Here is a 23,719-nt window from a genome sequence, read left to right on the forward strand (position 1 = left end):
ACCACTGAAGGTTCTAATTCTGGCTATTGTTATTAACTAGGAGAAACAAAGAGAACATCTTTCAGATATAATTACATACTATATATAATGGATACCACTTAAGGATGCAAGGCAGAAGCTGATATTAAAGTCACAAGTTGGTGATATGACAGTTCTGGGGCTTGAACTTAGAGCCCAGGCATTGCCAGTGAGCTAAGTCTCTCAAGGCTGGCACTCTACCACTTGAGCCACACCTCTGCTTCCAGTTTTGGGGTGATCAGTTGGAGATAAGAGTCTCATAAACATTCCTTCCCCAAATTGGCTTTGAACTGTGATCCTTCGATTTCTGCCTCTTGACTAGCTAGGATGATAGGTGTGAGCCACCCAGTGCCTGATAAATTCTATCATTATCATCAAGCAGTATATGGTAAAGGACACAAAAGCATTCTATCAAAGCCATCGATGAAAACAGCATGTAGGACTGTGAGTTCATAGAAAATAGAAAAAGCAAAAACTTAACCCCCCCCACAACTGTGCACTGGGGTTGGGGGTGGTGGTGGGAGTGAGAAGAACTTCTGTGAGTGTTCTCCTTCCTGAAGACACACAGGTGTGTTCCCCAGAGAGATGCTGAGGTTGAGGGGACTCTTTTAGGGTGATCTTTCAGAGGTGTGATAGAAAAAGGTAGTTTGCTTCCCCCCTCTCTACCCTCCTTGTAGGACGAGCTCTTCCTGTCCTTTGCTTCTTAGTCATTTGTCTTCCCTGACCCAAGTGTGTATGATTCACAGGAGCTTGGGCCAGTAGATGGGGAAGCCTCTGGGTTCTTGTGTGTGTGTGGGGGGGGGGTGGGTTTTCTGAAGAAGAAATCCTGAGTTCTGGAAGAGAGAGAGAGCAGAATTGTCTGAACAGGAAGATAGTCAGAGCTCCTGGAGCTCTGGAGAGGAACAGGTGTCGGGAATGTCTGTGGAAGAGAGAATGGGATTCGGTTCTTAGTTCCATGCATGGGCCTGGAGGAGACTGACAGGACTGCTGGGTCCACAGAGGCTGGGGGCTGGGGGACCTCGATGCAAGCACACTGGGGCCAGGCTGTAAGATAGCAGCCACTGCTGCTGGAGCAGAGGCTTTATGAAGACACAAAAAGGCCAAGGAAGGGTGAAGCAGGAACTATCTGACATGCCCATGTTAGTAAGTCAGAGATAATGGCCCTGAGCGTGGCCTGCAGCCTCAGCCTTCTGTAGGTTGTAGGCAGAGACTGGCAGAGGAAGGTGGTAGAGCCATATCAGCCACTCTGTGTCTTAGGTCTTGAATGGATGCTTGGGGATCCCCCTCCCGGCCCCCTGTTGACCCCAGGAACTAAGAGTGAGCATCTGGTTTGAGCATAGCTCAGACTGAAGTTTGGGATTATTATTACGGAGGGAAGGTCCTTTGCAAAGGTAAATTCGGAGGTGAACATACAATTCAGGGCTGCTCTGGCACTGCAGTCAGTTTTATTGATCCCAAATCCAAGAGCTGGCTGATACCATCGGAAAGAAGAGAGGACATCCAAGACAAGTGGGGACACCACTGAAAGGAATGAGATTTGGGGAGACCTGTCTAACCAATCCTTGCCAAAGCCCCTCCTCACTTTCACCTCACAGTGAGGAAATGGAAGTAGCGGTGGATTTGATTTGGCTTGCAGTACAATGCTGGATTTCTTCTTGACTACTTCAGGCCAAATTCCTTTCTCCTGAGTTCACTCCGCCTAATTTTCCCAGTGACAGTTTTGGGCAGCTCTGGAACAAACTCCACCTGGTTTGGGAGAAAATAAATCCATCTTGCCTTGGAAAAACTCCTCTGAGCTCCACTTTGCCTCAGCATATCCCCCCACAATGAGGGAACAGAGGGCCCAGAAGAGCCACGACAGGCATACAGCATGAGGCCACGTCCTAAACTTTCTCTGTTTGGGGGTGCTGTGTTATCTTCTTTTTCCTGACTGTCACGCAGGTTTGGGGGTTGCAGCTCTGTGTCTGCTGTCTTGCACACTCAGGCAGCTCACAATCTGTGTTTCTGCCAAACAATGACCTCGATCACATTACTCTAGGTCAATTCGGGTCCAGGATTAAATAATAACACACGTAGAGCGCTGAGGGTTGAATCATGGCTCACCAGGCAGCTTTGTAACACACCCAGGGTTGGTGAGATGTGCTCTATCTCATCTATCCTTGAGCCAAACTGCTTGCTTTGCAGAGGAAAAGAAATTGGCTGATTAAGCTTCTGGGTTCACTGTGAGCAGCCCCAGTGCCTGGAATGCTGGGTGGATGGACCAGTTCCTCCCTCCTCCCCCCCATCTCCCACACCCCTGCTCACCTTCCTGGGGTACTTGTATGGCGCAGTCACCGACTTCACATGCTGCTGGAGCTCCTTGGTGAGCTGAACCTGGTCATGGGTCTGGAACTTGGGAGTCAGGACCACAAAAGCCTTCACCACCTGTACAACAGGACCAGAGCCCAGCCATTTGATCCAGAGCTCAAGAAGTAAAGGGTTAGAATGCAGCAGTAAATGTGTGCTTGAGCCCGTCATGGCCAAAAGGCAGGAGGAGGTCTTCCAGAAAGGAGAGGATCATGGTCAAATCCTTCTCCTTCCCATTTCTAATCTACGACCTGGAAAACATCTTGACTTCTTCTGGCCTTCGTTGTGTCTTTGGAGAAATGGGGACAATGAAGCCCATCCCTCCTAGGGGCTCTGCAAACATTTTGTCCACATTTCATGGGAAGTGTGTCAGAAGATGAGTGTCATCCTAGTTACCCAGGAGGTTGAGATTTGAGAATCAGGGTTCAAAGCCAGCATGGGCAGGAAAGCCTGTGAGACTCTTATCTCCAAGTCACTACCAAAAAGCCATAAGTGGAGCTGTGGTTCAAGTGGTAGAGTAAAATAAACTTCATGGACAGCATCCAGGCTCTGAATTCAAGCCTCAGGATTGGCACAAACAACAACAAAATCTCAATCCCCCAAACCCCAAACCCCCAAACTCAAAAACATACCAAACATCTGAGCTATTGAAGTATGTTACTACTGCTGTCACTTTGGTATTATATGTCACATAAACATATATTTATGATATATGAACAGCAAATATATAAAATATAATATAGTAATTACGTGCCAATATCAACACATTTATATACCAATTATAAAATACGAATTACTTTATACATTAGCTATATTTTAATTTATATATATAAATTATATACAATATACTATGTATTTGTGTATTATATATTGTTCATGTGCTAGGATATATCAAATTATAAAAATATACACAATATATGAATGTTTATGTTGTATAATAAGGTCTCACATGTACTTATGTTGTATATATCTCCCCCTTTGTGTGCACTACTCCTTCCACAGAAAGGTGTGCCACCTGTGGAATTGAAGACACAGTGCTTAGCCTTCCCCCATTTCTATGTTAGCTGATACTCAGTCTCTTTTTTACTTCCCTTACTTTAAGCATATGGAAAGTTATTGGGCTTTGCGCATGGAGCGACTGGGTACTTGGGCTAGCGTGTCCTAAACACCAGCCATCCTCATCATCGTTCAAGGTCAAGGTCATCAGCCCAGGACCTCAGATGAGGCCACAGCGCCACCTGGTGACCATATCTTGCAAGGGCACCTTGCTCTTCCTCCACCCTGGCCTCAGGAGAGGAAGAGCCAGGAGGAGCATCAGCTATGGAGCATCAGTACAGTTTCTTAGGTTCTTCTCACCTCTCCTCGGCTTGGATCGGGGCTGCTCACCACCGCAGACTCCGCCACAGCCGGGTGCTCAGCCAAGGCATTCTCCACCTCCGCCGGTCCAATGCGGTACCTGGAGAGGCAGATGCCAAGGTTGGGGGCACCAAGTCTTAATCTCTGCTTGATGCAGAGGATGAGGTCAGAGGGGAACAGCGGCTGGACACCTGCTTGTGTTTGTGGTTGAAAACGTGAAGATGTGGACATTCTGTGTGTAAAAAAACAACAGGGGCTGGGAGTTTGGCCTAGTGGTTAAAGTGCTTGCCTAGCATGCACGAAGACCCGGGTTCGATTCCTCGGTACCACATATAGAAAAAAGCCGGAAGTGGTGCTGAGGCTCAAGTGGCAGAGCTCTAGCCTTGAGAAAGTCCAAGGACAGTGCCCAGACCCTGAGCCCAAGCCCAGGACTGGCAAAACCCCAAAAAACAAAAAACCAAAACACCCCCCAAAAAACAACAAAAAACCACCCGGCTCTGGTTTCCCCCAGTGTGAATATTGGGTGGTGTGGTGTGTACAGATATTTGGCAGTATTGGGGTTTGAATTCAGGACCTTGAGCTTGCTTGTTTAGCTCATAGCTGGCATTCCACCACTTGAAGCATGCCTCCAGTCCAGCCTTTTGGGGGCTATTTGGAGACAGAGTCTCTTGGACTTAAACTTCTCTGCCCTAACCATGATCCTCTGGTTCCAGCCTTGTGACCAGGATACAAGTGGCATAGCCACCAGTGCCTGGCTGGCATCTATATTTTAAGTGTGCCATGTAATATACACACTGAAACTATATGGTGGCCAAATAAATGAACTTAGTCCATCCTCACACAGGGTGGGGAGAGGTAGATTGCGCAGAGTCCTAACATATAGAAAGAGTTTCCTGAGTCTATGCTTGTAGCAAATTTCAGGTGCCAATAGTGACAGCATATTGTAGAAACTGATGAGGTAGGAATGGATCCTGTTGTCCTATTTCAAAGCAGGACAGATATAGAGCTGGCAATAATGTGTGCTGTATTTCTATATGGCATCTCATTGCTGGCATCTAGAGGTGACTGCTCAAAGCCCCTAGGAGAGGGTTTTCACACCATAAGAACTCCTTAAAGATGAGCTATTATTATTATTCTTTTTGTGCTAGTCCTGGGGCTTAAACTCAGAGGCACTGTCTCTGAAAGTTTTTCTCAGGGATAGCACTTGATCCACAGCTTTACTTTGTGGCTTTTTCGTGGTTAATTGGAGATGATTGTCTCCTGGACTTTCTGGCCCAGGTTGATTTCAAACTGTGATCTTCAGACCTCAGCCTCCTGAGTAACTAGAATGACAGGCCAGCGAGGTGAGCTACACTTAACTACTGTCATTGTGTTTCTCCTAGAACGCAAGCACACTTCTCCAACGAAACAGTTTCCTTTCTCAGTCCTCACGACCATGTCCAGAGCCTCTGAAACTTCATTTTGGTTGATTCTTTTGGACAGGGAGAAGGGATGTGGCCTGACAGCAAGAGAACAGGGAACCACCGAGCTGACTGCTGGAAGTCAAGCTGAGGGTTCCATCACTGAGGCACAGAGGCAGGTCAGGCAGCCCGAAGTCAGGGTGTGAAGATAGGGCAGGGTTAGGTGGCTCTTACCCGGATGCATTGATGACGTCATCTCCCCGTCCCAAGAACCAGATGTAGCCCTCCGAATCCATCTTCGCCAGGTCCCCGCTGTTATAAAAGTCCCCACATTGCACTTCTGCGTTCTTCTCTGGATTATTCTGCAAAGAGATCAGAACCTCTCTCTCTCTCTCTCTCTCTCTCTCTCTCTCTCTCTCTCTCTCTCTCTCTCTCTCTCTCTCTCGCTGTCTTTAAGGAGTTTTATATATTAATTGTCCTTATATGGTGGTATAACATGTCACCTTGTGAATCCAATGCCCCTTGATCCCAGTTGTCCCTTCCATCCGCCCATCCCTCCCACTCCCACCCCTCCCTTCTGTATCCCTCCCCTGGATCTCCCCACTTCTGACAACTCATACTTCAGCCTCCTGGTACTTGGTGAAATGTCACTTGTTTGAAGGCATTACACCATTACAATCCTCTCCTGCATAGACCATCTTTTAGTTGATGTGTTTGTGTATATGTCCGTGTGACCCTGTATTTGTGTTCATATGTTTCTAAGAATCCCTTTTTGTGTACTCATCCTGGGATTTGAACTCAGAGCCTGGGTGCTATTGTGCTATTGCTAAGCTTTCCCCACCCCCTTTCAATACTAGCATTCTGCCACCTGAGCCACAACTCCACTTTTGGCTTTTTTGGTGGTTCACTGGAGATAAGAGTCTCAAAGACTCCGAGGGCTAGCTTTGAGCCCCAGTCCTCAGATCTCAGCCTCCTGAGTAGCTAGGATGTCAGGCGTGAGCCACCGGTGTGCAGCAAGAATTCATGTCCGCCTTCTTAATTGTTTTTGAAAAAACAAAACAAAACAACTTGGTACCCAGACAAGTTTCCCAAGTTTTGTATTTCCCTGGAGTCTTCTTTCACTACACGGAAGTGTTCTGTGTGTGCTGTCATCGATTAGTGACGGACAATAAGTCAACTTTAATGACATTTGTAACGAGAACTCAACTTCGGTCTGCCATTTCATGAGAATCAAATTCCCACCACAGCAGGAGCCTTATTGGTTTTATTCATGGCTCTGAGCTCAGCAGTAACACCGTTCATAGCCAGGTGAGAGGGAACAAATTTTCTTTCCCAGATGCTATTTCCGGTGATCCTTACCAAAAGCCTCTGAGTTTTGAGACTAAGCCTTTCATTCTAAGAAAAGTCTAGATTTGCATGTGGTTTGAAGAAGGAATATAGAGGTGTTAAATCCTTCTTTTACCGTTTCCTTCAGGAAAATGTTTCACATGTATCATGGACAGCACCCAGAGTCAGAGTGACAGAGAAAGACAGACAAGGACAACACCAATCAAGGTGTATACCTACCGGTCCCATCAGCATTTACTATGATCCTTCTTGCTCTGCCACTTTCTTCTCTCCCCAGTCTTAACCCCTGAACAGCAACTTAGCGCATCGTAATCAAACATACTTAAGGTATACAGTGTGACCATACGACATGTGTATATGACATGTACTGATCAAGACATCTCCTGAGCACTTATTATTTCTTTGTGTTGGGGAACCTTGAGTTTCTCTCTTCTGGTTTTGCAGGAAGTACAGGGTGAACTGTTGGGAACTCTAGTCTCATGACTGGAGTGCTAGAACTCATTCTTTCTAAATAACTGTACTTTGTGGGTTTTTTTTTTTTGCCAGACCTGGGCTTGAGCTCAGGGCCTGAGCACTGTCCTTGGACTTTCTCAAGGCTAGAGCTCTACCACTTGAGCCTCAGCACCACTTCCAGCTTTTTTCTATGTATGTGGTACCGAGGAATCGAACTGGGGCTTCATGCATGCTAGGCAAGCACTTTAACCACTAGGCCAAACTCCCGGCCACAAGACACATACAACTTTTAACCTACAGTTCCTCACTGCATGGAATGAATGAGGGAGTTTCCTTGAGGCTCAGGATAAGTAATTCGCTCACACCTGATAGTAGGCATAGGAGATGCTATTATTTGAACCCAGCCAAAGTCTATTATCCATAACTGTTGGGAAATGAATGGAAACGTGGGGGTAACTAATTGCAGAAGAGGACCTCACAAAGCCTCAGGAATCCTTGGAGCCAGGATGGCAGTGGATGGGGGTACCCTTACCTCATAGCCTATAAAGATGCCTGTGGGCTTGATGGGTTTTACCCTGATGCCAATGTATCCTTCGGTGTCAGGAGGCAGGACATTGCCTTTTTCATCGATGATCTGGAGCAAGAAGCTTGTGTGAAGGAATTTCTTTTCCCTTCCCTCCCCTCCCCTCCCCTCCCCTCTTCTCCCCTCCCCTCCCCTCCTTCCCTCCCTCCCGCCCTCTTTCCTTCCTATTCTTTCTTTCTTTCTTTCTTTCTTTCTTTCTTTCTTTCTTTCTTTCTTTCTTTCTTTTTTCCTTCCTTCCTTCTTTTCTTCCTTCCTTCCTTCCTTCCTTTCTTTCCTTTTTCTTTCTTTCTTTTCTTTTGTTGTAGCCATTCCCAGGGACCTTAATGACTTTGATTGTCCTTGAGGCTCGTATCATGGCACTACTATTGCCAGCTTCATCTGTATATCTGCATATACGTGTTTATGTAAGCAGAATCACTAGCTGGCTTGTGTGAAGGAATGTCTAACCCACCCCAGGTCCCCACCTCTTCTGTGCCACCAGAGGATTGCCTGGTTTATTTCTCCAATGGGACACATGAGGACATCGGTGGAGGAATTGTGTCAGAAACAAGAATGAAACTCTCACAGGTGTTTGGAATCAAGAGTGAAGCAGAAAAGTCAAAGGTTTACTTGCTTTCTAGAGCTGGAGGGTAGGGGATGGTGGGGCATCTGTTTCCATGTGTCTTCAAACTGGAAAATATTGATCAAGAAAAGCAAAGACCGGCCATCTTAGCTACTCAGGAGGCTGAGATCTGAGGATCGAGGTTCAAAGCCAGCCCGTCCATGAGACTCTTCTCTCCAATGAACCACCAGAAAAATGGGAAGTGGAGCTGTGGCTCAAAGTGGCAGAGTGCTAGTCTTGAGTAAAAGAGGTCAGGCCATGAGTTCAAGTCCCACCAGTGACAAAAAAGAGAGAAAGGCACTACTGGATACAGAAAATTGCCAGTGCCACCTCCTCCTTACGCTCTCAGAGTGATATCTCTAGTGACCCTTTGAGCTCTGATTGTCCCCACACTAGCACAGCCCTCACTCAAACCTTCCAGAGAAAGTGAAGAGAGAATAATAGGGAAAGGAAAGGAAACCAAGGGAGCGAAGGGTGTCTGGTTCAGCTGCTACCTCATGTCACGTAAGACCCTCCTCCCTACCAGCCGAGGCCTTCAGGAACAGACCTGGATTTCAAAGGGGGGGATAGCCTTCCCCATGGATGCCCGCTTGATCTTCATTCCCCGGGACACTCCACAGCTGATGCCCTGGAAAGAAAAAGAGACGTGGAGTTGGCCCAGAGATTCTAGGTAGGTGGTAACATAGTGAGAAGCAAGGATCCCCACCTGTCCCCAAAGGGAGCACCGATTCTGAATAAAGAAGGCTCAAGACTTTGACCCAACTTCCGTTAAGCTGGGCAGGGGTTGGGAACGGTGTGTAGGACTGACAATGTCACATTGATGGGGGCGCAGGAAGGAGGAACCCCTCACGACTCAATATAAAATACACTTAGAAATGAACACAGACATATAAACATTAATAGAGTACAATATATAACCATATATTATTATATATTATAAATATAGAAACACACACACACACACACACACACACACACACACACACACACACGGTTTTGTCTCCAGTTCTCAGGTGACTGGTTTGCTGATGAACTGTGAATAAACCTTTCTGCAGGCTGATTTGGGACCAATAAGCCTTAAACCCTGGTGACCCCTGTGGACTGTGGGCAGTGCTTATGTGCACACACGTGTGGTAAGAATGATCCCAGTTGCCACACTCCCAGTCTGTCGCCTACCGTTTCTGACTGCCCGTAGATCTCATGCAGCAGAAGGCCTGTGCGATTCTTCCATTGCTCGTGCTCTTCGGGGAGCAGGGCCTCCCCGCCGGTTGAGCAGTGCTCCAGGGTGGGGAACCTGAGGCTTGGAGAGGGGATCAAACACGTAAGCTGTGGACTCAGGGCAGGCAGATGCATCCCTCTGCTACATTTCTGATTTGCCTTCCAGTCTGTTTACTGATGGTCAAGGTCAAGGGTAGGTCACATCCCTCCCTTCCTGTCAGTTCCGGTTAGTGCTTCTGGAGGTGGGTGAGTGAGTGATGGAAATGGGATTGAGTTAAATCAAGGAAGTCTGGATTAAATTTGGATGTAAGATTACGTTTACTCGGACTCAAGGAAGCATCAGATGTGGCTAAGAGGGAATGGTGTGTGTGTGTGTGTGTGTGTGTGTGGTGTGTGTACCCTGAGGCTCAAACTCAAGGGTCTGGGTACTGTCTCAAGCTTTTTTTCCCCCCTCTACTGTCTCAAGCTTTTTTTCCCCCCTCTCTCAAGGCTGGCTTCAAACTCCTCAGATTTCAGCCTTCTGAGCAGCTAGGATTACAGGTGTGAGATCCCGGTATCTGATTCAAATAGTGCTTTGCATGAGGAAAACATTGGAATAATACATGCTATTTTATTTATTTTTGTCTGAGCCTGGGACTTGAATTTGCTCTCTGACGCTGGCTTTTGCTCACTGATTGGTGCTTTACCACCTATGCCATGTCTCTAACCCTGGAATGATTTTTAGAACAATGCAAGAATCATTGATTGTCTTTCCAGGTCTCTGGGTTGTGTTTTGATTTACCTACTAGGACTGAGAACTATCACACTACACACACACACACACACACACACACACACACACACACACACACACACAGAAATATACATATAACATACACAGACACATATACCATACCTACCGCAGCCTTTAAAGGATCCAAGGCAAACTAAGCAAATTGCAACACATCCTAACACATCCTTCACATACCACCCAGAAATTGTTGTCACCAGCCAACACCACATACTTGGCTTGTTTCTGCTGAAGAATCATTCGGTACACAGTGGGTGCAGCAAGGCATTGAGTGATGGGGTATTTGAAAAATGTCTGCAAAGTGAGGAAAGCACTTTATTATCATAGTTGAGGCTAAAAAAACCTCACCATTCATTACCATCTCAATCCTGGTTCTGATCTCCCTTCCAGGAGATCACATTTACCCATTCATTCATTCATTCATTCATTCAATATCTGTATATGGAGCGGGCATTGCACATGGAGCACAAGTCAAGATAATGCAGGAAGAGTGAAAGAATGTTGTTTGTTGGTTTTGTCCATTGTGGGGCTTGAACTCTGGGCCTGGGTACTGTCCCTGAGCTCTTCAACTCAAGGTTAGCACTCTATCACTCTGAGCCACAGCACCACTTCTGGTTTTCTGGGGATTCATTGGAGATAAGCATCTCATGGACTTTGGTGCCCAGGCTGGCTTTGAACCGTGATCCTCAGATCGTGGCCTGAGTAGCTAGGATGACAGGCGTGAGCCACTGGCACCTGGCTTCCTTCCCCTTGTAGCCTTTGGAGGTGGCTAGCCTCAGTCATATGGGGTTGAATTAAAGGCTTGGTGGCATAGTTGACTTAGGCCAGGTTGTTTAGTATCTAGTCCCTCTGCCCTGATCTTGTGGATATCAACCCAGAAATGATTCAGTGGATTTACCAATAGAAGAGAGCAGAGACCCAGAGAAAAGCAGGGCAGACTAGAAGCTGCCTGGATTCCTAACAGCTTATAATCCTCATCTCAAATACTGACTGACCTCCTGCCTTGTCCTCCTCTACCTCTAACCTGATGGTCCCCTGGCTTGTGGTGGTGAGAGAAAATAAACAGAACACACATGAAGTTTGCATTTTGATCATAAGAACCTGTCTTAACTCTGTTGGATGGCAGATGTGAGTCGTGATTCCCTGTTGTCAGGTAACTAAGAGGAAAAACAACGGAGGGACTACATTGCTAAGCTAGGTATATTAACCACACTTGCAATTTAGGGTGTTTACACTGTGTGATGGGCTTATCAGGACACAATCTTAAATCATGGAGTGTCTCAATTCCTTTTTCCATAAACTCCTTTGAAGTGGATTTCTGTGACTGACAGTACTAGAACAAGCCCTCCCCCCTTCAAAGTTAAGGATTAGAGTAGGCTGTATCCCCGCCCTCTCAGAGCCTGAGGCTTTGTAGGTGTGGACCCCGGTAAGCTCTGGTTGTCTGTAATCTAGGACTCCTCTGGATGTTTGCTGGGATCTCACAATCAGAAATATGTCTTTTCTTCCAGGTTATGGTTTATTTTATTTTATATTTTTAGTGCTGGTTCTGGGGCTTGAACTCAGGGCTTAGGCACTGTCCCCTAAGCTTTTTTGCTCAGGCAAGTGCTCTACTACTTGAGCCACAGCTCCACTCGTGGTTTTTTTTTTTTTTTTGTAATTAGAGATAAGTATCTCATGGACTTTTCCTGCCTGGGCTGGCTTTGAATCATAATCCTCAGATTTCTGCCTCTTGAGGAGCTGGGAGGATAGGCAGGATCCACCAACAGCCCTGGTTTAGGTCTTTGTTTTTTAATTTTACTGTGACTCTGATACCATAATTCTTAATTCACTATCCTACACTGTTAAAAATCCCAGAAACAGGATTATTTTAGGCACAAAATCGTCTTAGTAGGATTTGGCTTTTGGCCTGTGAATTTCGTCTAGGAGGTTTATTTATTTAGCTTATTTTGGCACTAGTCCCGGGGCTAGAACTCAGGGCGTTGAGCTCTCTTTTAGTTTTCCTGTAACATGAGATCTCTACCAGTTGAGCCACATCTCCTCATCTGGCTGCTTTGGTGGTTTATTGGAGATAAGCACCTCTCGGATTTGCCTGCCTGAGTTGGCCTTGCAATGGGATCCTCAGCTCTCAGACTCCTGAGTAGCTAGGATTATAAGCATGAGCCACTGAGTACCCAAACTTCTGGGAGCTATTTGATACTGGAAGTTGGTTCTTCTTACCTGTATAATGTTCTGGGGCTCAAACTGGGGAAGTTGGTGGATGAAGACTGTAGACCCTGCAGTCCATGGTTCAATCAGGCACCCAATGACAGCCAGAATCCAGCCTGGGTCTGACAGGCACCATATGACATCTGCTGTCTTCAGCTGTAATAATTTCCTGCTAACTCCAAGATACAGTGGCCTCAGCGGTACTGCCAGGGAAGGGTATGGGGAGTAGGGGGTGGGGAAACTCCTTTTCAGCTAGGGAACCACCGGCTCACCCTCAGTTCATGGCATGTCTGCCATCTCCAGAGGGAAACCCACCCAGGTCCCCAAGATGCTGATTATGTGGGACTGAAACAGACTCAGTACTAATAACCCTGAAGGCCTTTGCCAGGAGAGCCAAGAGTTTGTGGCTGTTTGTGCAACACTTGAGTCTGTTAGGGGATAGTTCCAGGTGAGGCAGGCAGATATGTTGGAGCCTTTCTGAGAACAGTGTCCACCTCGCTGCATCAGAGCTGAGAGATGGATGGACAGACTGGAGTCTAACTTGGAATTCACAAGTGAAGTCTCAGATTTCCCCCTGCCATTCCAGTTCCTTGTTCATTTTTTTTTTTTGGCCTCAGTGGGTTTGAGTTAAGCCTTCTGTAGTTTCACAAGGAGGCAATAGAATGAGGAAGAAAGAGAACAGAAGAGATGTAATTAATACCCCAACTTGGCAAGGAAAATAACAAGCACCGAGGTCCAGTCTTCTCAGCTTCAGCCTCCCCATTTCTTGATCTAAGCTTAGAGATCTTAGTTTCTTGGCTTCTCTTGAACCCATTCCTCTCTGGTGTTCTTCTCTGTGGATGCCATCATTGCTCAAACCTCAGAACCGGAAAGTCACCCTATAATCCAGTCCTCATTCCCTACATGTAGCTAGCAGATCCTTCCTACGCCAGCTCCTGAAGTCTCAGTGTGTTAAATCTCCACATCTCAGTTGCCTGGTACAGAACATCTTGTTCCCAGAGGTTGTGCCTGTTCACTCTTCCCTCATTCGAACTTTCTATTATTCCCTTCCCATTCTGCAGTCACAATGGAGTGTGTGTGTGTGTGTGTGTGTGTGTGTGTGTGTGTTGTGGGTGCCACGTGTGCATATGAGTCTTGGGGCTTGAACTCAGGGCCTAGGCTACTGTCCCTGAGTTTTTCTGCTCCAGGCTGGCACTTTATCACCCTAGCCACAGCTCCACTTGCAGCCTTTTCAAGTGCATTGGAGATAGAAATCTCTCAGTGTTTCCTGCCAGGGCTACCTTTGAACTGAGATCCTTGGATCTCAGTTTGCTGAGTTACTAGGATTACAGGTGTGAGCCACTGGTACCCGGCTACCATGCTGGCATGGGGTCCCCACCCCGGCCACTGAAATCCTTGCAATACCTCCCCACTGTCTTTCACAGAAGGTCCAAGCTCAATATCAGATCTCTGCAAAATGTGGCTCAAAACTTTCCTCTTGGACCTTCATCCTACATCCTGAATACTCTTCTCCAAACTCCATAATTCTATGATACCACTTAGGATGTCCTTTTCTCTTTGTACATATCATTGTAAGCTATAAATATTAGAATACCCCAGCAGAGCCAGAATCCAGAATCCTTTCTCTTCTCTCACCTCCAGGGCACTCTCTACTCATCTGTGTCCATTAGCATTCCTGCCTGAAGAAGTCTTTCCTGCAGAAGAAGTCTCTGTCCCTGTTCTGGTTAATAAGTTAGAAAACACATAGAACTTGACCTGTCCTGAACATTTCTAGGCGGACAGGAGGCAGGGTGGGGGAAGGGATGAGAATGATCACTTATATTTGATAGAAGGATGAATCCAAGGCTTGAGTATGAGCCTTTATGTATTTTTTGTTCAAGGATGGGGAAGATTTGATGTAACCAAGTTTCTTCCCTGGCAGTTTATGATTGGGAAATTCTAAAGTCTTATTTCCCATGATAATGAAGCAGAAGAGATCTTTTCTAGACCTCAGGTTTGCTAGAGTTTTCTATCTTTCTCTACCCAAACCTGGGAGTCACTGTCAAGGACTTATCTTTCATGGATGTGGGCTGCAAAGATGCTGGCTGCCCTGTTGTGAAGATGCACTGGAAGGACCCCACAAATATCTTCTGTCACCCCAAGCTCTCTTTGAGTCAACCTTCAGGATTGCACATCTTTACCTCTTAGACCCTCAGAGGTTGAATCAGAGAGCAGAGAGGGAAAGGAGGACCGAGGGATTTCCATTTGAGCTCTATTCCCTGCCCCACCATCCTCACAGCACATGTGGGGCCCAGTCTCTGAGTCACTGCTGTCTTCCTACCACGAAGGGAGGCTGGATCGAAAGGAAAGTCCGTGGTCGTGCTTAGCCATCTTGGGGAATCCCGTGGTTCCACTGGTGAAGAAGACAACCATGGGGTCCTCTGTCTTTGACTTGATACAAGTGTGTTCTGGAGATGCTGATCTATAAAGAGATTCAGGGAAGAAAAGGAAACAAGAAAGAAGCCATGCTGTTGTTTCCCCCATCCTACGGAAGTGAACGACAGAATGGTGCGACATAGAATTGGGAATCTGTCTGAGGCTGGAATGGAAAGCTTGGTTCTCTCCGTGTCAAGCAGCAAACTGTAAGGGTAAGTGGCTTGATATGTCTTTATTTGAGAAGCTATGGAAATATAATGGATTATAGCCTCCCTCCTAAAGATTAGTTAAATCATGGCAATTGCTGTGTTCTGGGCAAAGCTCTAAGTGATTTAGTGACAGGAACTCATTCAGTCCTCAAGATCAACTCCAGAAAGGAAGTATACTGAAATCATGCCCATTTTGCAGATAACAAAGTTGAAGCTCAGAGACGGTAGGTAATTTACCTGAAGACACGTAACCTGCAAGTGGCAGGGCCAGGATTTAAACCCACATGCAGTCTGAGGCACAGTGGTGCTTGCTCTAAATCACACTGTTGAGCTCGTTTTGGTTATTTTCCTACAAGTTACAGTGATAGGAATTTATCACTGTGGCCTTGGTGAGGAAAGGTGGTGAGGAAGACAAATAGAATCACCACACTTCTCTATTTTGCTGCTGGTAGTAGAGCTTGAACTCAGGGCTTTGTGCTCTTGCTTGGCTGTTTTCCTCAAAGCTGATACTCTGCCATATGAGCCACACTTTCACTTCTGATTTTTTTTCCTGGTTAATTGGAAATAGGAGTCTCAGGGACTTTGCCTTGGCTCTCAGTGGCTGTTTCTCCTTTTTTTTTTTCTCTACCACCACCATCACCACCACCACCACCTCCTCCTCCTCCTCCTCCTCCTTTTTTTTTTCTTTGTCAGTTGGGGCAGGGGCTTGAGCTCAGGGCCTGGGAACTGTCCTTTGTGCAAGGCTAGCACTCTAGCACTCTGAGCTACGGCCCCACTTGCAGTTTTCTGGTGGTGAATTGGAGATAAGAGTCTCACGGACTTTCCTGCCCAGGCTGGCTTTGAACCAGGATAGTCAGATCTCAGCCTCTTAAGCAGCTAGGATTACAGGCATGAGCCAGAAATGCCCCAGGAGCTACATTTTTATATAAAAATTAGGTTCTATACCAAATACATCATTACTTCACATAGTTAACTTTTGTTTTACATGCCAAACACAAGAACCAGGAAAGGAAGGGAAATGCCCAAGGTCACACATCCAGTCAGCGACCAAAAACTCACTTAACTAGAGACCGTAAGTCTAGCCACCCTTCACGGCTATGCTCTGACACCAGGAGCTTAGACTTCAGAGCAGGGCAGGCAGAAGCTATGGAGTCCACCTCTGGGGCAAGGGTCTCTGTCGTCACGATGGCCTTGGCTTCAGACTTTTGGAGACGGTAGTGAATGTCCTTGGCTTTCAGCTGGGTGGTCCCAGGCATGAAGATGACCCCTGTTGGGGAGAAAGGAAATCTCGCGAGTTTCCATACCCTGTTTAGAGCCAAAGGCTTCAGGCCTGGCTCACCTGATGACAAATGCAGAATCTCACCCCAGGCCAAATCAACCCCAGCTGCATGCTAACAAGATTTCCAAGTGATGCCTATGCATGTTAAAAGTGGAAGTCCTAAGTCAGGCACTGGTGGTTTGGCTCATTCCTGTAATCCTAGCTACTCAGGAAGATGAGAGCGGATGATACTGGTTCACAGTCAGCCTGGGCAGGAAAGTCTGTGAGACTCTTCTCTCCAAGAAGCTACTCAACAAAAGTCAGAAGTGGTGCAGTGGGTTGAGTGGTAGAGCACACTAGCCTGGAGCAAAAGAAATTCAGGGAGAGCACTCAACCACTGAGTTCAAGCCCCAGGACTGGTACAAAAGATAAAATTAAAAAAAAAAAAACAGAGGGGCCAGGAGTTTGGCCTAGTGGTAGACTGCTTGCCTTGCATGCATAAAGACCCAGGTTCGATTCCTCAGTACCACATACATAGAAAAAAGCCAAAAATGGTGCTGAGGCTCAAGTGGTAGAGCTCTAGCCTTGAGAAAGTCCAAGGACAGTGCTCAGACCCTGAGCTCAAGCCCAGGACTGGCAAAAAAAAAATAAAAAAGAAAGCTCTAAAAGAAATATATTTATGTCCTGACTTATGAAATGGTAATTCCTCGGTATATTACTTTTATAATAACAATTTTAAAAACCATAGAAAGATTGGAGCTCTCTGCCTTACCTTTTTTGCTTGAGAGGCACCCGGCTAGAAGGTCAGTAGGGCCTGCTTTGGCCAAATTTATATAAGATTTGGGACTACACCTGGAAGGACAGTGTCATGACTTGATGACTCTTAGTCCTCCATTTCCCCTCAGCGCACAGAGGTCATCTTGAATCTTCTTCTCATCTCAAGATAAGTCACAATGGTCACTAACCTTGCCTGGCCTTTGGTAGCCTCCGCCAGATAGTCTCCTCTGAATCTTCCTGCCATCCATTCATCAAGACTGCCTTTTCCTCCACAGAAACACTCCATACGCCCTATCCTGAGGGGCCAACATGCCACTGGCTTATTTTCTCCTCCTTTTTCTCCTTTCTAGCTCAAGTCTGCACTTCAAGATGGACATGTCTGTCCAAGTTTCCTCACTCAAAGCTTGGGTTGCTCTTCCTTTGCTTTGAAGCCTCTTTCATCCTGCTCATCTCCCAGGGTTCAGCACAAGCTATCTCTTAGCTGTGTGAGTGACATGGCTGTCTTTCTTTACAATCCTTTCTGCCTTGCTGTTGATTGCACATGACCTTGTTGAATCGATGAGCTATTTTGTTGGAGAATATGAAGAGAGATAGGCAGATAGGGAGATAGACAGGCAGATAGTGTAGATAGGTGGATAGATAGATAAATAATATATAAATTGAGCATGTTGGCATGGCAGAGGTGATCAGTGGGCGAATTGATTAAGAGAATGTGTGATATGCACCATCTATATGTACACACATACACAATGGAATTTACGCATCCATTAGAAGCAATTACATTGTACCATTTGTAAAGAAATGGAAAGACCTCAGTATCAGTTGTCACTACGTAAAGGCAACATCTTGATTGTAGCAGGTTGGTTCATATGCTCCTGTGTTTATATGTGCTTGTAGGTATCATAATGTACATAAAGGAATCTTATGAGAGAAAGAGAGAGAGAGAGAGAGAGAGAGAGAGAGAGAGAGAGAGAGAGAGAGAGAGAGAGAGAGAACTCAAATGCAGGAAAATAGTATCTTTAAAATGAAAGTGGAAATGTTTGAGACTATTGTGCAAGGGAGTGTGTGTGTGTGTGTGTGTGTGTGTGTGTGTGCGTGTGTGTGTGCATACATATTAGTGTGAGGGGGAGAAGAAACAGAAGCGTTAATGAGGGAACACGAGAAGCAGAAAGACAGATGGAAGGTGTAGGGAAGAAAACGTGTTCTGAACAGATGTCTCAAATCTGTATCTGTGCCAGGTGGGAAGATACAGCATGCAACGTTACAGGACTGGCTTGTTCCAGGCCAGCTCTTAGGCCCACAGGGTGGCGGGGGGGGGGGGGGGGAGCCCTTGAGTCACTAACCTGTACGGAGACAGCCCACCGCCACCAGCCACCACTCAGGCACTCGAGGCAGAATCAAGGCCAGATGATCGCCCTGTTGCAGGCCACAGGTCTGCGTGAGGACATTGGCTGTGCGGCGAGTTAAGTCGGCCAACTCCTGGAAGCTCCATTTCAATTCTTGGCCTTGGCTATTCACCCACCAGAAGGCCGGTCCTGGACCTCTCTTGCCTTCCTAGGCAAGATGGCAGATGATGTGTTAGTTCCTGTTCCCCCAAACCCAGGGCCATGGTAACATTCCAGTGTGACATAGACATGGTGCATAGCATTGAAAGAGCTTGGGTCATAACATCTGGCCAGTTGTGACCATCTCCACCCCATATGAATAGACTTCAAGTCTCTTAAGCAAGCCTTAAAATTCTGTCTGATGTGCGCATTCCTCCCTGTGCCTAAGTCTTCGCATCTGTGAAATACGGGCAACAATACTACCTAGAGGATAGTAGTGCTTACACGAGTTATTTCATCTGCAAAAGCACATACAATAATATCTTCACCTGCATAGATCAGTTGCTCAGAAAGATTAATTACATTTTATAATACTAATTGCTATTGTAATAGTAAGAACAAAGGAGCCAATAAAATAAGCAAATCAAAAATAAATATAAGAAAAAAATATAAATATAAAAGAGGCTAATATCACTGTTAAACAACATTCAACATTTGCTTTTTTTTAAAAAAAAAATTAAGGCACTTCTAGAGCTGGTGATAGAAATAAAGTGATCTAGGAAGGTCCAGGCCCTTATTTACTCCATAAAACATCAAATATACAACAGAATAATCAAATAGTTTGTGGGATCTCTTCACACCAGTAAAGGATCTTCAACAATAAAGAAAACTGGTATGTGAAAACTCCAGACTAGGGAAAGTGGATTATGAGACAGAGGAATACAATATAGCATCGAAAGTCTTGAGAAGAAGAAAGACTGAGGTTTTTAGGGAGAGGAAAACATTTATCAATAGTTATGTAAATGATAAAGTTAGAGGGGAGGCAGGCATGCAGATAGAATTATGGAAAGCAAAGGCCAGAGATAATGTTCAGACTTCTCCACGACTTACCTTCTCCATTTGAGCCCAGTAGTCTAGCACATGGCTTGCGAAGTTAAATTCTTTGGGTTTATCCTGGTCATTCCATCTTGGGGCTTCAACTCCTGATACATGCTGGTAGCGCCATTGCTGAGAGGCAAGGTGGAGGCGGTGGTAGGATTTGTGGGCGCCCCAGAGAACCCAGCCTCTCACCAGCCACTGCATAGTGGTCCTGAGGAGATAGACACAGAGATCTCAAGCTAAAAAAAAAAATCAAGCTGTTAGAGATGGGGAGTTTGGCCTAGCGTTAGAGGGTTTGTCTAATATGCATGAAGACCTGGATTCGATTCCTTGGTACCACATACATAGTAAAAAAAAAAGCTGGAAGTGGTGCTGTGGCTTTAGTGGTAGAGCTCTAGCCTTGAGAAAAGTCCAAGGACAGTGCGCAGGCCCTGAGTTCAAGCCCCACGAGTGGCAAATAAAAATAAATAAATAAATGAAGCTGCTAGGATTGGCCCTAATACGATATGGCTATTTCTCCTTTAAGAAATACAGATTGAAAGCATGGCACTAGTGGCTCACGCCTGTAATCTAGCTACTCAGAAGGTTGAGATCTGAGGATTGTGGCTTGAAACCAGCCCAGGTAAAAAAGTCCTTAAGACTCATCTCTTTGGCTAGCAAGCAAAAATCCAAAAGTGGATCTGTGGCTCAAGTAGAAGAGTACTAGCCTTGAGCAAAAATGCTCAAGGACAGCAAGCACTAGGCCCTGAGTTCAAGCCCCAGGGACAGCATTAAAAAAATTTTAAAAAAGGAGATTAAGATATAGACATATGTAGCCACGTGAACATTAGCATCAAGTCCAGTAGAGATTTGGGGTTCCCGACCCCAGGACCCCGAGAAAATAAACTTCTGTGGAAGTCACTCCATCTGGTCTAATTTTCCACGGCAGCCCCAGTGAACTCAGATATCCCTTATGAACCAATAAGGAAGACATGACTTCGGTCCTACCTTTTAAATATGTTTGGAGTTCTGATTTAGTCTTTGCCACTTAAGGGGCTTCAGTGACCAGTGGAGACGGCCTCACACAGCACAGGTGAGATTTCGAGTCCTTTAACTCACTCTGGGATTTATTGACTTAATCTCCTTCTCAAACAGAAAAAAAAATTGGCAGCACTGATTACTTTAAACCTGTGGTAACAGGTAGAAAACATATACCAGCAGCTGAAAACAGATACCTACTCTAGAAATAGGAGCTATTGATACGGAACTCTTTCCTTACTTATGTGGAAGCTCTCATTGAGCAACGAAACTTGACCACATGCCATTGTTTTGTAATCTTTGGATTACAAAGAGAAGTTGGAACAAATTTCTAGACATGGAAACAACAGGTCCAGTTTCTGCTCTAATATACACAGATGTAGGAACCTCACCTCAAAGTTGTTGATATATCTATCTTCATACATCTATATCTCTCCCTACATATATCTATCTTTATAGCTAGATTTGCTTCTGTATTAGACTAAAAACAAAGTCTATAACCCTATTGCTAAAGATCAATAAATACACCTATACTATATCTATATCTAAATTCATATTTCTGTATTCTTCATAGATGCCTGGTCCAGTAGGTATTCAACAAAATTAGACTCTTCCTTTTTTTTTTGCCAGTCCTGGGCTTGAGCTCAGGGCCTGAGCACTGTCCTTGGACTTTCTCAAGGCTCTACCACTTGAGCTTCAGCACCACTTCTGGCTTTTTTTCTATGTATGTGGTACCAAGGAATCGAACCCGGGTCTTCATGCATGCTAGGCAAGCACTCTACTGCTAGGCCAAACTCCTGGCCCAGACTCTTCCTTTTTTTGGGCCATAATTTCAGAAAACAGACATAAAATCTAGGAAAGAACAGGCATTGTAGCCACAGGATGAAATATAGAAAAACTAATGTTTTATTTTCCAAGCATTTATTGGTGGGAGGGGCTAAATTGGATTTTAGACACTATCAGAGATCAGATTGGAAGATGGTTCACCTTCTCTCTTGGAACACAGAGTGCAAGGCCTTCTTGTGAAATCATTTAAAAGTGAAATATTTGGAAGTGTCATCTGAAAGTAAAGCATTGTGGGTTTTTGAGTTTGCTTGGCTCAGAACTTCATGCTTGGGTACATAGTGTTATGAAATGTTCTTGCCATCAACTACTGGTCTTTGGACTCTGAAAGCTATTTGATGGAGCCGCCTGTGGATGGTATAATTGTGGACCCAGAGTTTGACTTTTGGCTCCATTATCTGCCGGCTGAGTGATCTTGGGCAGAGCTCATGTCTCTACATGGGGACAAAACAAGAACACTCACTCCCCAGATTCCAACAGGATGAGTGAGATAACTGACATAAATGACTTGGCAGTATTGAGACTAGCATACAGCAGGGCTTAGTAAATGCACAGCCATCCTTCTGGCCCAGCACTTTCCCCTTCTCATCGGATTTTTTTTTTCCTTTTCAATTTAATAAAAAACATTTCCAGGTGCTGGTGGCCCATGTGTGTTATCCTACCTACTCAGGAGTCTGAGGTGTGAGGATTGAAGCGAGCCCAGGCAGGACACTCTTATTTCCAATTAAACACACACACACACACACACACACACACACACACACACACACACACACACACGACTTTACAGAAAGTGCATGCACCACGTTCTGCATAGGGAAATTTTCTTGCAGTTACCTCCGGCATTAAATTTCCTCCACCTACCATTAAATTTCCTCCACCTGCCACCCACAACCCATTGTGAGTTGCCCAAGCATGAATTGGACACCTTTTATGAGTCAACCACCATCTCACCACACACATGGCGTGGCTCTGTCTCTGGACATTCTGCACACCAGATTACCACACCCTTCTACTGTAGTCAAGAACTCTGAGTATCAGAGGAGTGAAGTGATCTGCCTATACTAAGCTAATTTGTAAGTGGCATGGCCAGAGCTTGAAACTGGATTAAATTTAGAGCTTTTTTTTTTAAAATTAGATATACACAAACAACCCACAGTCAGACACATTTAAAAGAAGCCTACATTTACCTCTGTCGTACCTGATACTGTTCTCTGGGTACTGTGGGGATAGAAAAGAAGGCTTTGCAAGGTCTGTTCTCTGAGCTCAGGTTCTTTCCAGGAATGTGCACACAGCAGAATTGGGCTCTAGGCAGGGGAAAACTTGGGCAGGGACTGTGTCAGGAATTGGCTGATTCAGCAGGGGGAGGAGATACTTGATAGAATCAGTCAGAAAATAATCACAGGGCTCCAAGGGGAGATTATCAATTAAAAAGAAAACCACCCTAACAAGCTGTCCTTATGAAGTCATCTCCAGTTCTTATGGGAGGGCTTAGAGTCACACATCAAATGGGAAACATATGGGGCATGGTAAATGATACAGGACTCTAGGCATGCACATACAGTGAGACCCAAGGAGGCTGTTCTTAGGAGAGGAACACAAAGGCACAATGCCTAGGGGCATCTGATCATATAAAATATGATTTATCAAAATGAACTCCAGGAAATGGAAATGAGGGTTTTTTTTTTGTTGTTTTGCTCTTTCTTTCTTTCTTTCTTTCTTTCTTTCTTTCTTTCTTTCTTTCTTCTTTCTTTTTGTCTGCTTATTTTGGGGGAGGGAAGGGGAGGACACAAATGGAGAGAGACAGAGGCTGAAACAAATGCAGTAGTGGTGATCACTGGGCACTACACTGAAAATCAACTGTATAATTTGTGGGTGAGGTCAGGAGGGAAAAACTGGGAGAGAGTGAGGGAAGGGATGATGTGGTTCAAAAAGAAGTGTACTCTTTGCCTGGCTTACTTCACCATAACCCCTCTGTCCATCACGTTTATTGTAACAATAAAAATGCAGGAAGAATGAAGCAAATCAAATGCGGTGTTCTCATTCGTTGTCTGTGGCTACGCTGCTCTCTCGTTCCAGAACGTTACCCCAATATTCTCACCTACAGCTGAAAGGCAGCATCACTGGATTGCTATGGCCTGAATTCTCATTGCAGAAAGAACTTACCACTTTCCTGCCCCAGCCTCCCACATGCTGTCCCCTCTCCCCCTCCCCTTCCCTAAGAATGATAGCACTGGGGCAAAGAGAACTGGATGAATGAGAGGAGAAGTTTTGAGTTAGTTTGGATAAAGAATAATAAAGGAGAAGATGAGAAGGATGAGTCTCAGACTTTTGGCCTCTTTGATGAAGTGCGTGGTAGATCACAATTTATTTATATATAGAGAAAATGATGCTGAAGAGAGGCTCTAGAACATTCCAAAGTCACAGAGGCTACAAAAAGCAGGGGCAGGATTTGAATCC

General features: G+C 45.4%; 1 protein-coding gene and 1 non-coding gene across 5 annotated transcripts; both read right to left on the reverse strand.

Annotated features, from left to right (window-relative positions):
• Positions 1 to 1,444: 1,444 nt before the first annotated feature.
• On the reverse strand, positions 1,445 to 22,566 carry LOC150046275 (acyl-coenzyme A synthetase ACSM1, mitochondrial-like). 4 transcript variants are annotated; one of them, XM_090358081.1, is made up of 15 exons: positions 22,461 to 22,560; positions 20,387 to 20,521; positions 19,412 to 19,610; positions 18,320 to 18,530; positions 16,001 to 16,208; positions 14,638 to 14,778; positions 12,330 to 12,489; positions 10,327 to 10,406; positions 9,281 to 9,404; positions 8,652 to 8,732; positions 7,453 to 7,554; positions 5,355 to 5,482; positions 3,721 to 3,820; positions 2,323 to 2,442; positions 1,445 to 1,764 (listed from the first exon to the last, which is right to left on the reverse strand). In XM_090358081.1, exons 3-15 carry the CDS (start codon positions 19,601 to 19,603, stop codon positions 1,678 to 1,680), a joined length of 1,734 nt encoding a protein of 577 aa, XP_090214207.1. In that variant the 5' UTR covers positions 19,604 to 19,610; positions 20,387 to 20,521; positions 22,461 to 22,560; the 3' UTR covers positions 1,445 to 1,677. The 4 variants fall into 4 exon arrangements, with proteins under 4 accessions (XP_090214207.1, XP_090214205.1, XP_090214208.1 ...); XM_090358079.1 differs by lacking the exon at positions 20,387 to 20,521 and having other exon boundaries at positions 22,461 to 22,566; XM_090358082.1 differs by lacking the exon at positions 20,387 to 20,521 and having other exon boundaries at positions 22,450 to 22,554.
• LOC150046276 (small nucleolar RNA SNORA33) lies at positions 7,801 to 7,931 on the reverse strand. The gene has a single exon (XR_016532657.1). It is a non-coding gene; the product is annotated as a small nucleolar RNA SNORA33 (small nucleolar RNA).
• Positions 22,567 to 23,719: the final 1,153 nt, after the last annotated feature.

This window comes from Megascapheus bottae, chromosome 25 (assembly GCF_031878675.1).
Source record: "Megascapheus bottae isolate mThoBot1 chromosome 25, mThoBot2.hap1, whole genome shotgun sequence".
Lineage (NCBI taxonomy): Eukaryota > Metazoa > Chordata > Mammalia > Rodentia > Geomyidae > Megascapheus > Megascapheus bottae.